The 14,626-nt window shown below is 43.8% G+C and overlaps 1 protein-coding gene and 1 long non-coding RNA gene across 10 annotated transcripts in view; one reads left to right on the top strand and one right to left on the bottom strand.

Moving 5' to 3' along the window:
• LOC144093337 (uncharacterized) overlaps positions 1–9,639 on the bottom strand; it is a 27,506-nt gene extending 17,867 nt beyond the window's left edge. For both annotated transcript variants that reach the window (XR_013306264.1, XR_013306263.1), the window contains exons 1-2: positions 9,513–9,639; positions 8,535–9,389 (exon numbers count right to left, since the gene is read on the bottom strand). This is a non-coding gene — a long non-coding RNA (uncharacterized LOC144093337). The remainder of the gene's footprint in view (positions 1–8,534; positions 9,390–9,512) is intronic.
• Positions 1–14,626, top strand: part of dnmbp (dynamin binding protein) — a 25,410-nt gene extending 10,784 nt beyond the window's left edge. For 4 of the 8 annotated variants that reach the window (XM_077626736.1, XM_077626737.1, XM_077626738.1 and 1 more), the window contains 13 exons: positions 9,536–9,744; positions 9,833–9,932; positions 10,006–10,153; positions 10,725–10,742; positions 11,210–11,409; positions 11,490–11,620; positions 11,725–11,829; positions 11,896–12,024; positions 12,139–12,474; positions 12,539–12,739; positions 12,847–13,045; positions 13,165–13,739; positions 13,863–14,626. In XM_077626736.1, the coding sequence (XP_077482862.1) occupies positions 9,536–9,744; positions 9,833–9,932; positions 10,006–10,153; positions 10,725–10,742; positions 11,210–11,409; positions 11,490–11,620; positions 11,725–11,829; positions 11,896–12,024; positions 12,139–12,474; positions 12,539–12,739; positions 12,847–13,045; positions 13,165–13,739; positions 13,863–14,048 (2,537 nt within the window). In that variant the 3' untranslated portion in view covers positions 14,049–14,626. Of the gene's footprint in view, positions 1–1,141; positions 3,099–6,367; positions 6,388–8,813; positions 8,957–9,535; positions 9,745–9,832; positions 9,933–10,005; positions 10,154–10,724; positions 10,743–11,209; positions 11,410–11,489; positions 11,621–11,724; positions 11,830–11,895; positions 12,025–12,138; positions 12,475–12,538; positions 12,740–12,846; positions 13,046–13,164; positions 13,740–13,862 lie in introns of those variants that run through there. The other 4 variants (XM_077626741.1, XM_077626743.1, XM_077626744.1 and 1 more) reach the window with 4 other exon arrangements.

Raw genomic sequence — 14,626 nt, 5'->3', positions numbered from 1 at the left:
TAAAACCCACCATTAAAACGCCCCCCTCTCTGCTTCCCTGACATCGTCGCCCAATGTATTTAACACAGTTCTCAAGGTCTTTTGGCAACTCTGGCTCACGAAATAAACGCGGGACAGTTTGATACATGATCTTATTACATGGGCATCAGTACCCCTTTTACTCCTTGTGAACAACTACATTTGCATAAGCTATCAGACCCGTAGGAATGCTGTTATACACACACACACACACACAAGTGCAGTTTCGGTAGTGTTCTGACACTGCGGGCGGTGATGTTAAAAGGAGGATAATTAGAAGTATTTAACAATAGAAATATAGTATTTTGTATTTTTTTATATCATGAGTTGTTACCTAAGAATGTTTTTTTTTAAACAAATCCCTTCCTTTCAAGTTTCTTATCACTGTTCAGATTTGTTTAAATTGTTGGTAAATTGACACTGTCCCACGGGTACGCCTTAGAGTTTCCAGTCTATTTGTGTTGTTTAAACCAGTGCTTGTAGTGGTTGCCACTTTCATAGTTAATTGAGAGCACAGGGGGAGGGATGTATAATACTGGAGCTTTATGAATAGCCTCCATTTTTTCTTTACTTTAAAAAAAGTTTGAGGTCACCTCTGAGAGAAGGGACCATGTTCAACAATAGCTCATTGTGCTCTACAGCTTCTACTTTTTCAGGCTTACAGTCTATTTAGGCTTTGGGTCTTTAAAAGGAATACTTTTCTCCGAAGCTGTCAAAGTTCCTGAGTGTGTGCTTCATTGTTGATGAGTAACAGCGCAGGTACTTCAAGATAATACTCCGTACAGCCAACATTTGGAGAGCAGGAAATTGCACAACAAAGCAAACAGGATAGAGTAAAGGACTGTACATAGCAGTGGGAGAAAAAAAAAATCTCATTTTGTGCCAATGTCTGGGGCTTTACTCAGTAATGTTCTGGAATTTGTCTCGATCCTCAATCAAAACTTATCCACAGGGACAGTGTTTTCCTGAAAACAATCGTAGTAGCCAATTAAATCGCTGGGAGTGGCTACGAGACTAATCCTCCACTCATGTGACTCGACTGAATCATTAACCCTCCTTCAGGCAACCCCCCCTGCCTTCAACAATTCGCTGAGATGACAGCAGGGAGGGGATGATTCAGTTACACTGAGTACTGGGAGGTGCTTTGGCCTGGCAGTCCTGCTGAGGCCATGGAGAGGAGACACAGAAAACAAGTGGGAGACGGTCGCTCAACAAAATGCCTGACAGGTGGAGCCTCTCACATCGCTTTGGAATAAAATCCGAGAATCTGGAGCAAAGGAATAACCCTCACTGATGACCAAATTGTGTCAGCTGTGGGAGGCTGATCGAAACAAGAAGCATGAAGAGCCCAATGGTGTACGGCAACCCTGTCATGTTTGCTCCGGTGGACTGGAACTTTGCTCCCGAGGGACCGGTGAGGAGGGGGAAGAGCGTGGAGGAGCTAGGAGATGCTGGCTGGGCCAAGGAAAGAGAGAGAATGGCTCATCTCCAACATTTACAGCAGCTCCATCAACTTCAGCTTCATCAGCAACAGGTTGTATATCCCGGCTATGGTGTCGTTCCTCCGGGCCCCCCGCAGCAAGCCATGATGGCAGTTATGCCTGGTAACCCAGTTCCAATGGCTGGTTTTCCAATGCCAATGCATCCCGGAATGATGCCTGTGCAGAGAGGCCCAGTAACTGTAGAGGGGGCGGTACCACCACCCATGCATGTTGGAGCTCCATGGCCTGCACCATGGAATAACCAAGACCAGGGCAGACAAGCAAGCTGGGAATATGATGAACATCAAAAGTCATCTGATAAAGACAACAAACCTCAAGGACAGAATGTTTACTACCATCCAGGTTCACAGGATGGTCACCTAGATGTGAGGATATCAGAATGGAAAGGCAAACATTGCTTCTACCAAGGCCCAGACGATTATGACCACGACTACCTCCAAGTGCCTCATAAAAAAGACAACAGGAACCAAGAAGACTATGCCAAATTGGATGATGATAGAAGACGTGACAATAGAGTCAGAGACAGCCCACGTAACGCCGATGGTTATGGCCGTAGGAGTCACAGAGAATCAGACGAGTATGATAACAAGACCAAATACAAGTACAGAGATAATTATGACCGAACAAAACATGACCGCTACGATGACAGGGCATACTATGAAGAGAAGAGACATCGCAGACATGATCTGAAAGAGCATGACAGGTACAACAGTGAATATGAAGACTACTATGACGATGCTGGCAGAGACCATCCCAGAGATCGTGATCGTTATGATACAACAGATAGAAAGCGCTATAAAGAAAAAGACCAATATAGAGATGACTACCATTATAGAGAGCGGCAATACAGGGATAAGTACTACGACCGGCATTCAGAAGATGAATATGACCGCAGAGAAAATAGTTACAGAGACAAGGAAGCCCACAATCGAAGAGGTGACGACAATTACTCGGACAGGGATAGACAAAGGCAGAGAGAGACAGAATACAGACAGAGAAGGCAATATGAATCTGAATCGGATGAACGCAGCAGTGATAAACAGAGGGACCGCTACCATAGGTATAAGGAAGCAAGTGATGAAAGGAGAGATGAGTACTACGACCACAGACGGAGAGACGACTACAGAGAAAAGGAGAACCATGAACGTCAGGAATCCTATGGTCACGAGAATAAAGGCCGCCACAACCGTATAGAAAGTGAGCCCTCTGAATCCAGAGATGACGGAAATACTCACCACAAACCCAGAGACAAATATCGAGATTTGCGCTCATTATCGGTGGATTCAAGTTTTGAGGAATACCCGAAAAAGGAACGCAAGACACATTGTGAGGAATGGGTCGAAGAACAAAACAAGAAGTTGGCGCTCAGACAAATGCGATCCTTTGAGGATCCCATTATTTACCACAGCGCTGAGGAGCAGGAAAAAGGATACGATTCAAGTGCCGGGAAATCTGGTCCGAAACGCGGTCGGAAGCCTGTTTATGTGGGTTCCTTAGATCGCAACAGCTTCTACAGGAAATCGGCCCCCAGTTCCCTAGGAAAGTCACCCTTCGCCACTAACAGGAAGCCAAACCAAGGTAAATACCTGGCTGTCCCGTGAGAGAATGTCAAAATAGCTTGGTTCATGTGTTGCAAAGGACCTTTTTAAACTAATAAAACACAAACTCAATAACTGATTAATAACAACACAACACTACAACCTCCACCATATGAAAACAAAGCAGGAGATTAACTTTTCCTTCAACTCATTAGATAAAACAGGATGAAGTCAACACCCTTTTCTTATCGTACTTAACCTCCATGCCCGAGGGTTCAAACAAAAATTTGCAACAGTATCTTCACATCAAGCTATATTCTCATGAAGCAATGTGTGTGTGTGTGTGTGTGCACAAGTGTCAGACATCCCACAGGAAGACAGCTATTTTCTTCAGTCTAAGGACCTGCGGAACTAGTTTTGCAGCATATTGGTTTTTGTTGAAATTGTCCCTTGAGGTAGTTGTCATGCTTGCTTGCATAAGTCGTCTCATACGTGTGTTGGTTTTAGTATGACGTAAAAAATGTCCCATTTTTTCCACGAAGAAAACTATCGTAGGGTGTGGAGTCTATTCAAATAGCAATAATAGGAAATGAAGGTCTGATTTAATGACCACAAGGCCAATTATTTGGCTATTTAAAGTTTTCTTTTTAAATTTTAAAGAGAGATCCCTGCTCAAGCTTGAATTTACCGTCTGAGAAAGAGCAGGTGGCGCCAACCCCAAGACCCCTCCCCCAGTCACCTAGACTCACGTGCACGGCCGCACACACAGTCAATGGCGGCCCCCTTTCTGGAGCCCAGCTATTAATCCCTAACGTCAGCATGGTGAGGGGATGATGGGGGTCTGTCTGGTGCCAGGCACTAGCTGGTGCGTCGGAATCCTTTGCTTGGATACTGTGCACGTGGCTGTCTCTGCACAGTGGGCTTATTTCAGAGGTGACGCCATTTTTCAAAACAATCACATGCACACAGCCTTGTCATCCTTTAATCCTGTTAAAGTGTTTCAGCCCTTTCAGGAGTTTGTATTTGATTGCATGGCTAAAAACATGACAGCATTTCGTCACAATGCTCATTGGGATTATTGAGGTGATGACCGAGTTGCATTTGTTGCTCCACTTTGACTTGGATGTTTTAATGTCACTGGCCATTTTGTCATGCTGCTATGATCCAGCAGCATATGCTGTGTTGTCCTCGCTAATCCTTTAACAATCGCCGCCATTGGTGGTCAGACCGGGCAGGGGGGGGGGGGCGGGGGGGGGGGGGGGGGGGGGCAGTGTGGCTGTTAATTAAGCGAGCAAATCTTGAGAGAATATTTCAAGTCGGGGCAAAACATTGTTCTAAGTTTCAAAGTCTCATCATGCCCACTTGTAAGCATGCAATCTCTATGAATGTCAGCATGAGTCATTGCACATGTAGATCTCCCAAACAAGTCTTGCTGTGACTTTATTGGCGTTGGCAACAGTTCAGTTTCAAGCTATTGACAAAAATCACATTACAATTCAGTATCACTCTCAGATCTAGTGTTGTTCTTTCTGATTTTTGACTTTGTTTCCTGATTTATTCTTGAACAACTCCGTTTTTGCACCTCATGTGCCTTCATACTTTTAAAATCCCCAAATGTGCCCCCAGGCTTCCACTCCACCCACGTTAGAGGCATATTTATTTTACCCTTCATCCATACAGTCCACACGTGAAAACAAAATTCCATTCTATGGACTACAAGCTTAGCTATATAAACATCAAATGCACATTAGTGAGCACGAACATTGGCAAACACACGCAACCGGACGAACTTTGACCACGTAAAACAGTAAATGTGAAACGAAACTTGATCAACTTTGTCCCATGGAAAAAATCTCATCCAAGCAGAGTAAAAGGACCTTTCATCTCCTACGATTAACATGATAACAGATTTGCCGAAGCTATTCACACACAGAGACTTTACACAAGTAGTACTTTACCACTGAGGCTAAATATCTATAGTAAAACCACCCAAGAGAGGAGAACCCCTTCTCCTCATATGCAAAACCAATGGTCTCTCAATTGCAAATTGTTAATGAAGAAGCATATTTTGACCACCAACACATTCTTTACTCAACTTCATTAGTTCCAGCACATAAAATGTAAGCAAATTGAGGTAAAACCCACAGTCCACCAAGCAAGCAATGCTGTGGCAGCTGGTTTTGTTTGCAACTATAATTCCAATTTTGGGACATATAGGTTGCTGTGAGATTCTACGACAAGTTGGAATGTGACCCTTTAACATTTGACCCTCGGAGATAAGCAGGATGTTGTAGGGCGCCGTATGAGCTTCCCACTATGCAAGCTCATTATACAACAACAAAGATTCAACAGTTTAACTCATTCACTGCTATTACCGGCTAGGGCTAGACGTCCAACCTGCTGGAGTATATCCCAGCCAACTATTGGTTTGAAAGAAACTAGTCTCACTCAAATATCTACTGTGTGTAATGAAAGAGTTACATTTTTTAATGTTACCACAATCACAATTCATCCGGTATATTCAGGATCAATTGCAAGTTATTACTCGCTTAATTGTCCATGAAGCTTCATGTAATTTCATGTCCCAAATTTAAAAAAAAAAGTAATAACTGGAAGCAAAGACACTCCCTTACTGCTCTCCCAAAGAAAACTTTGTCTTGATACATGGAGGCCGCCCCCTCTTCCCCACTGTTTGGTTGCCAGGGCGACTGTGCATTCTTTGTGAACTTGAGTCGATCACACGCATGCACTTTAGCTTTTGATTGTCATGTTTTTAAATATCTAATATACTTCACATCACTTGGTGTTTCCTGTTGCGAAATGACTTTGCAGCAATTTGGAATGGAGTTTTGGCATATCAAAATGAGGTGGAGCTGGGTCAGGTGTCTGTGAAAACATCCAATGGCTCTTTCCAAAACCTGAACTGGATTCCACTCCTCAAATCAAGGCCGCATGACTTTACATTAAAACACACATTTTGTCACTCTGTCTTTAAAAATGTAGCCCGAACACATAAAAAAACCCATTTGATTACATAAGGTGTAATAAGTTTGGTTGAGAAATCCACCCCCAGTTTTTATGACCCACCACAGTGGCTGTCCACTCTGGTGTGTGCAATCATGGTATCTTCCCATCCTTTCTCATGGTAATTGGAGCTGTGGAATGGCAGTTCTGCACGGGGGATAAGAATTGAGCTGGACTCTCATGTTGACAATGGACTATTTTGCAATGGTTACTGCTGTTTTAAGTATTGGTGTGTATGGGAAAGACGTGGGGAAGGTGGGGTGCTGAAAAAGGACGGTGTAAAGCAAGAGGTCGGCTTGGAGCAGGTGGGTGAAGCTTAATCATTGTCTTTCACTTTTTTATTAAAAGTTGAGTTGAATGGATGTTATAGTTGAATCCAGACATTTGCACTTAACCTTTAATCACAGAATTGTGCTACAATTTTGTATTCTTGACTTGACATTTGATTTGTTTGGTGCAGCAAAATGACAAAAGTGCTGTTAACATTTATACACTAGTAGTGGTCCAAAAATGGCCCAAGTCAATAATGATTTTTTATTTAACTTTGATAAATTAATTACTTATTTCATTCAGTAGACTGACTCTATTGGTTTTTACACCAAGTCATATATACTCCATTTTCACATACCACCAGCATGACCAGCATTTAAAATTAAGTAGTTTATTAAAACAATTGTAGGGTTTAATCATAAAAAAATATTTTGCTGTTACTGTCACATTAACTAACATTACTGTAACTGCAATACACTCCACAAATTTATTGTACTGGATTACCCTAAAAAAAGATAAACCACCGTACTATCACACAGAATCGGAATATTTTAATGAAGTGACTTGTTGCATACTAATAGAATCATGTTTATACTGAAATCTAAAATTTGACATTTAGGCGAATGTTTTTCAATTTTTATACTTTCAAATTTAGATTAATGCAACTAACTCAATTCTCACGGACACACATTCTTGTCACATGGCCATATAAATAAAAGCACATTTAAATGCAATAAACTGACTGGGAATGACACTGATTTTTCCCTTCTTTAATTTTCTGTCTTGAGTTTGACTGACAAACCTTTTTACTCGATCACTGCTAATTCCCTTCTAGTTCAAATGTAATTGGGCGTCTATCACGGTGAATGGCAGCCACTGAGTTAAGGGGGCACGGCCTACTCTATAGTCATTTTGTGAGTGGAGGTATTTTTGGATGCTGCCCTACTTATACAGTAAACGACCGCATTGTACAAATGCAAATACGTGTCAGAACCTTTTGATTCCACATGGCGGAGCAAAGAAAAGTGTTACTTGATGAAAGTGGGTCAACTCTCAAAACGTGATCCTGCCTCAGATCAAACGTGGGAACCGGCCGATCGATTCCAATTAAACACGCAGTCTTTTGTTTTGGCACTCTTTTGTGCCATGTTGACCGACTCGCACAAACCTATTAGCTGACCGCTTTCTCATTGGCGGCGCCCGGCTGGGATCGGACGGGTGGCGCGGGGAAAGAAAAGCTCCCCTGAGCCGAGCTTTAGCCAAATCATGTGAAGGTGGAGCGACGGGGATGAGGTCAGGTCGGGAAGGAGACAAAAGGCAGGTGGCCTCACGGATCACACTGCCCTATTGAGTACTATTCAAGACTACAGAAGCTTTTAGAATAGAATAATGGTAGTACTTGCTTGTAGAATTAAAAAAAAAATACATTCGGTTGACTATAAAAATGTCTCATCTCATTTTCTGAACCGCTTCATCCTCATTAGGGTCTTGGGGGTGCTGGAGCCTATCCCAGCTGACTTCGCACCCATACCCAAGGGCAATTTAGAGTGTCCAATCAACCTACCATGCATGTTTTTGGAATGTGGGAGGAAACCGGAGTACCCAGAGGAAACCCACGCAGGCCCAGGGAGAACATGCAAACTCCACACAGGTGGACATGTCCTGGATTTGAACCCAGACCCCACAGCTGTGAGGCCGACGCGTTAACTACTCGCTCCACCGGGCTGCCCACTATAAAAATGTATCAATTAAAAATATTTTTGGGGGATTTAGTCACAGATGGCAACCACAATGCATTTGTCGTCTCATGGAACCATGCAATAATTTTCCTTCTTGGCATCGCTTTACGATGAGGGATAAGCAGCGTTAAAGTTATTAGTGTCCAACAACATCTGTTAGTGTTGCAAATGCAACTCACCTTCACCTGTCAAATGCAGATCAACAACTACATGTTTTCATGAAGGAAAAAGAGCATTCTGCCATCTGTCAAACATTCATCAACAATAATTCTATACCCACCGTCAATAGTTCCCTTGTAAAAGGACACGGGTCAAAAACTGTCCTTATCATGCTTTGAACCAAATTATTTCCAAGACTGACATTTCAAATCCAATTAAAATTGTTGAAGTAATTGTAATTCATGTAAAATTGGGGTCAACATTTAGGAATGATATACACTTACTTGGCAGCTGAAGCTTTTCCCAAAACAAGCTACTTTGACTTGTTTTTTCTAATCTTCTTTATGCTTATGATGGTCATTCGTAGCATGCACGAACAACCTTAGGATGAATACTTCCAAACCAGACCTGAAACGCCACAGTGGGTCCTGGTCTTTGTCCAAGCGATTCATAACAAACAGTTTAGTCCATGAGGGTTCTCCAGAAAACAAGCAGCACCTGACTGCATTCCACTGATTGCACTTGTAGGTTACCAGATCATTGAAAAGGTGTCCTCTTAATGGTTGGAACAAAGCCCCGCCCCCCACTGTGGTCCTTTATGGAATATTTTGCACATCTCTGCCTTAAAATCAAACTTTCTAAAACTAGAGTTATCTCATAGAACATTTTAACTTGTGATGAAAACCTCAAAGTGAAACTTTCTGAGGTGAGTATTTTCTAGAACATTTTGACACTACGCAGGAGGCATGTTTTCTCTGGCACAGCTCACACATAATTTGTTGTTATTTAACAAATAATAGGAGTCAACCAATGAGTCCATTCTTTAGGAGACCGTGGGGATTTGTCATGCCCAGTTTGATAAGCATTGATCAAAAGGAGGCGATTTGCAACAGCCTAATGTTGACACATGATTGTGATTTGATTGTATTTCAGTCCCATCATTTAGTTTCTACTATGTCCCCTCACTTATGCCTTCTTGCCCTCCCTGGGAGCTACCAAATCTCTACTTGCCAGAGGACATTGTTCTCACACAAATAGCCAAAGTCCGCTCCGCTTTTTGGCCTATTCATGAAAGGCAATGGCGCGGAAACCGGGTTCTCCGCCACGGGAACTCTCACCCCGACAGACAGCAGATGTATCTGTCAAACAGGCAGTAGAAAAGAGAAGCTGTCTGGATTTTTTTGGGTGTTTTCTGGATAGCCTTTAAGCTAATTAACATATTTTACATGGAGCTTCTGAAAGCTGCTCACAGAAAATCTTACCTGCTCTTTTTTTTCCGTGTTAGAAATGACACAACTGTCACGCCAGCCCGAAGCACTGAAGCCGGCTTCGTCCGGCGACGCTGCTCCCACCGCCGAGGCTGAAGACCCCCATCTTAGGATGCTGGACAAGCGGTCTAAAGTGATTGAAGAACTGCTGCAGACGGAGAAGGACTACATTAAAGACCTGCAGATGTGTGTGGTAGAGATTGTTGAACCACTGCAGAAGAAACAGGTAATGAGAAATTTCACCTTGGAACTAAAGCTGGTCTTTTATTTTTAAACAGCCATTAGTTAGTTATGGATGTCGTCTTTTTTTTAAGGTGAAGAATGTGGACTTTGACGGACTTTTCGGCAACATCAACTCTGTTATTAATCTGTCAGAGCGGCTGTTTGAATCACTGGAGGAAACTGACTCCATTGGTAGGCCTTGAAATGCGTTCAAAAAATTACTCAGCTAAGCATCAACTTAAATTTTTGTCTTGTGGCTGTCCAGGAAAGGTCTTCCTGGACTTTAAAGTGGAACTGGAAGCGGTGTATAACATATACTGCCAGAACCACAACGATGCCATTTCGCTGCTAGAGAGCTACGAGAAAGATGAAAACATCCAGCGCCATGTGTTGGAGTGTCTGGAGAGGCTGAGGTAAGGAAAAAAAAAGAAAGATGGTCATTACAGACATGTCTGGACATTTAAAAGTCCTACCTGAGTGGACACTGAAATGTGTATAAATTAATACAATTAGAAAAGAATTATATTGTAACTGTTTATTTGCTATTGAAAGTAAAACATTTCGGTGTTGGAATCTCGACTACAATGTTGACTTTAAGCTATTAGTCTTCTTCCCTGTGAACTTAAAGTGAGTCAAGCCAGGTTTAACTTATTTCTAACACTGAACTTTGATATGAGACACGGCATGACGGATAAGTAAACTTCCCGCAAAGACGCCTTCCTGCTTTTAGGTTGACAATGCGAGGTCGAGCTCAAAGTAGAGCAGTTAAAGAATGCGCCCTACCTTGTTGCACCTGTTTCGCCCGCAGTGAGTCAGACACTTGACGTGAATAGTTGATAGATACACAGGTTAGTTTTCAAACCGGGAGGGCGGCGCTTTTCCGACGACAAGTCGTAAACAAACGTCCAGCTCTGAATGTATGTAAATGAAAGCATTCATAGGCTCATGAATCCTGTTATCTCTTCTCGTCCTTTCGCTCCTCAGGGCCATATACCGAGAGTGGTAAGTTTCCATCAAGCGTGTAGCCATGAGCATGTCAATCATCCTGATCGCTAACCCCTTTTGATTGGCTTGTGTGTGTTTCGCCTGTGTGTGTGTCCCAATCCTTTCCTTAAATTGAGATGGCTGTTGTGCTTGCATGTGGAAAAAGTGTGGGATTGCTGTTGCTGCTTTTTGAGAAAAAAAACCTGGGAAGTGGGAAACTAACGCCATCATGTGGACTAAAAACTGCAAAACAATAACAGACGTGCGGCTTCAATGGATGGGTTTCAATCAAGTTGAGCTTTTTTTGTCCTGTTGATGGTGTTAAACAATTTTTCCCTTTTGTTGTTGTGTTTGTTTAGTGGTGTTTAACAGTAATGAGTCATCTCTCATCTCATATGATGATGATTTCAACATTTGCATAGATTCTCGTGATATTTTTTGCCAGCAAATGTGCTTGTTCTCATCTGTTTTCCTTCCATGTTCAGGGGTAAAACAAACTACATCAATCTGGGTTCATTCCTCATCAAACCGGTGCAACGGGTCATGCGCTACCCACTCCTGCTCATGGAGCTCCTGGGTGCAACACCTGAGAGCCACCATGACCGGCCCCAGCTGGTTTCGGCCCTGCAAGCCGTCAAGGAGATCAACGTGAACATCAACGAGTTTAAGCGCCGCAAAGATCTTGGTGAGAAGGCGCTGGGAAATGTATATTCAAGAAAAACTTGGACTCACTTTGTGCCCTTCTTTCTACATCGCTGTCAACAGTGGTTAAGTACAGGAAGGGCGACGAGGACACGTTCATCGACAAAATCTCCAAACTAAGCATGCATTCCATCATAAAGAAGTCCAACCGTGTCAGCAGCCACCTCAAGCACCTGACGGGAATTTCGCCCCAGGTACAAAGCAACTTTCACACGGGTGGTCGAAATTCTCAGCCGCTTGAGCCTTTCAGCGTCAAGTGTGGGAGAACGGCCACTCTAAACTTCCCGTCTTTGCTCAGGTTAAAGACGAGGCGTTTGACGAAGTTGAGAAAAGGTTCCGGCTGCAGGAGAGGCTCATTAAGTCTTTCATCCGGGATATTTCATTGTACCTTCAGCACATCAGGGTACCTTTTTGAGATGCATTTCAATCATTCCTTAGGTTGTAAGGTACTGACGCAATTCCTCTGTAGGAATCAGCTTCTGTGAAGGTGCTCGCCGCCATCAGTTTTTGCGATATCTACACCGAGCGAAGTATTCCAGACCCGGAGCGTTTCCAGAGAGCCCATCGCTGCATCAGCGACAAACAGTTTACTGAATTTGTAAGTCAAGTCCAGCCCAAGTCAATCCGTTCCTCTTCCTCTGTGCCTAAAATACAAATTTGACAGCTTCCACGGCCCTCATTAATGCCACGTTGCCCCCTTTTGGTTGAGTAGAAGGAGCGCACAGAAGCTTTGGTCATCCACCCGCTCACGCAGCTGCTGCTCATGTTCGCCGGACCTCACAAGCTGGTCCAAAAGCGCTTCGATAAGCTGCTAGACTACGACAACTGCAAGGAGCGTGCCGATCGCCTCAAGGACCGGCGGGTTCAGGACGAGCTGCAGGTGGCGCGCAGCAACTACGAAGCGCTAAACGCCCAACTTCTGGACGAGCTCCCCAAATTCCACAGCACTGCAGAAGAGCTCTTCACTGGTTGCGTGACAGCCTTCGCTCAAGCGCAGAAAGATTTCATGAAGACCACCCTTGGAGAACTGAAGCCTCTCGTTCAAATGGTGAGTACCATTTGGCGTTGACCGCTGGAAACGGCTTCTAAACAATAGTCTGTTTTTGCCCTAGTTTTCACGTATAGCTGGCGCTGAGGGTAACTTGGTGGCCCGATTTCAAGAAGAGCATGGTCGGGTTCTTCAACTCCTACAAAGCTTTAGCTTTTGTCCGGAAAATCTGCCCGTAACAGTCGCTCCAAGCGCCACGACAACTATCCCCCCAAATAAGAAAACCCTGGAGAAGCAGAGTTCGAAAAAGCAACTTCAAGGGACTGTGAGTTTCATTAACTATCTTCATTTTTCTCAAACTATGCAAACCTATGGGCGGTTCTGTTGTGTGTAAGGCCTTACCATTGAATGTCACGCTTTTTCACCATCTAGCCCAACGGCATCTTGCAGACCGACGAGCACCGAGCCACCCTAATGACGCGCTACGGTCCTGGAAAACTCTTCCAGGCTGAGAGAAACTTTAACGCCGCCCAGGATTTAGATGTGTCCATCCTGGAGGGGGACTTGGTAGGCATCATCAAGCAGCAGGACCCGATGGGGAGTAACAATCGGTGGATGATTGATAATGGCGGTAAGTGAAAATTCTGGACTCTTCTTTGGTTCCACTACCAAACCATTTTCCCAAAATCACCATTCCTTCTACACACAAGAAGAGTCCGTCTGTTAACCCTTGTTTTTCTTCATCCGCAGTTACCAAGGGTTTCGTGTACAGCTCCTTCCTCAAGCCCTACAACCCTCGCAGAAGCCACTCGGACGTGTCCATCGAGAGCCAATCTTCCAACGAGTCGGGTTACGGTGGTTCCTCGCCCGTTTTTTCACGCCAGAACAGCAACAGCACGTTGACCTTTAACCAAGACACGACGACAGTCACTTTCTCCACATCGCAACCGCAGTCTGTGGACGCCACCCCGTCTCTAGCGCCTCAACCCGACTCTGCCAGCCAAAGCGATTCCTCACCAAGGAATCGCTCCAATCGCAAGGAGTTTACCGAGCGCCGACCCCCTTCCGTTCACAGGAACGCAGAGTATTCCTATCAGTCGTCTAGCCGCCACAGAGACTCGTATGACGCCGGTCACCCAAGCCCGAGCGAACAGTCTGAGACGGACTCGTACTCGTCAAACAGAAACGTCTCTCAACAAAGGCATGTTGACAAAGCTTCTCATTCTTACCAGCGGCGAAACGATAGCCACAAGAAGTCCGCCTACTCTCAAGATGACTTTAGTGAGCCCGAATCTGAGCAAGATGGCGAAATGGATGGAAATCAGGTAAGGTTTATCTTGGATGCTATCGTTTTACGGCAGCTTCTGTCATTGTGGTTAGTTTTGAGGTCCTGTGATCGGATCTTGGGTTCTTCCTTTTAAATAATGTGGTGAAATTCTTCTTTTCAGATCTACTTTGCACTGTACTCCTTCAGTGCTCGTTGCGAAAACGAACTGAGTATTTCCGCCAATCAGCGCCTGCGCATTCTGGAGTTCAAGGACATGAACGGCAATGGTGAATGGTGGCTCGGTGAGGCCGGCGGCCGGCGAGGCTACGTGCCTTCCAACTACATTCGGAAATCAGAGTACACCTGAGCTTTTTTTTTAAGACAATGGTAGAACTCCTTAAAGTGTACGGAACAAAACTACAAACAAGCAGTTTGTATTTTGGAGTGATTGATTTTTGCTCCTAGTCAGATGCCTATTTATAGACCTTTTGTATTTTTGTACTTTCCATTGACCCCTGTGAAGTAATGAGGACAAAGCTTTGAGTATTCAAGGAAAACTTTGACAGTGTTTTTTTTGTTTTTGTTTGTTTTTTATTTTTATTTTCTACCCGATCACTGTGTTTTTGCACTTTTTTCTTTTGGCTATATAGGCCATGAATGAATGAACGAATGGTGTGACTGACTATCAATAACAAGCATGAGGCACTTAGTGAGGTTGCCGTTTGGGGAAAGTGTGGTTTGTTGTTTGATTTCAAACAGAACCTATTGACGTTTCTTTTTCTTAGTGCCCAACCATTTTTTTAACACGAGTGACACTGTGAAATGATGTGGGGGAAAAACAGAGGTTTAAAAAAGGTTATTCAACCGTGTACATACTGTATGTGATGCTGTGTATATTGACTATTTGCGTGCGATCATATCTTTTTGATTAAAACGTGAAAACAT

This window comes from Stigmatopora argus, chromosome 18, assembly GCF_051989625.1.
Source record: "Stigmatopora argus isolate UIUO_Sarg chromosome 18, RoL_Sarg_1.0, whole genome shotgun sequence".
NCBI lineage: Eukaryota > Metazoa > Chordata > Actinopteri > Syngnathiformes > Syngnathidae > Stigmatopora > Stigmatopora argus.
The sequence above is the reverse complement of the archived record's forward strand: the minus strand, read 5'-3'. Positions and strand labels throughout refer to the sequence as shown.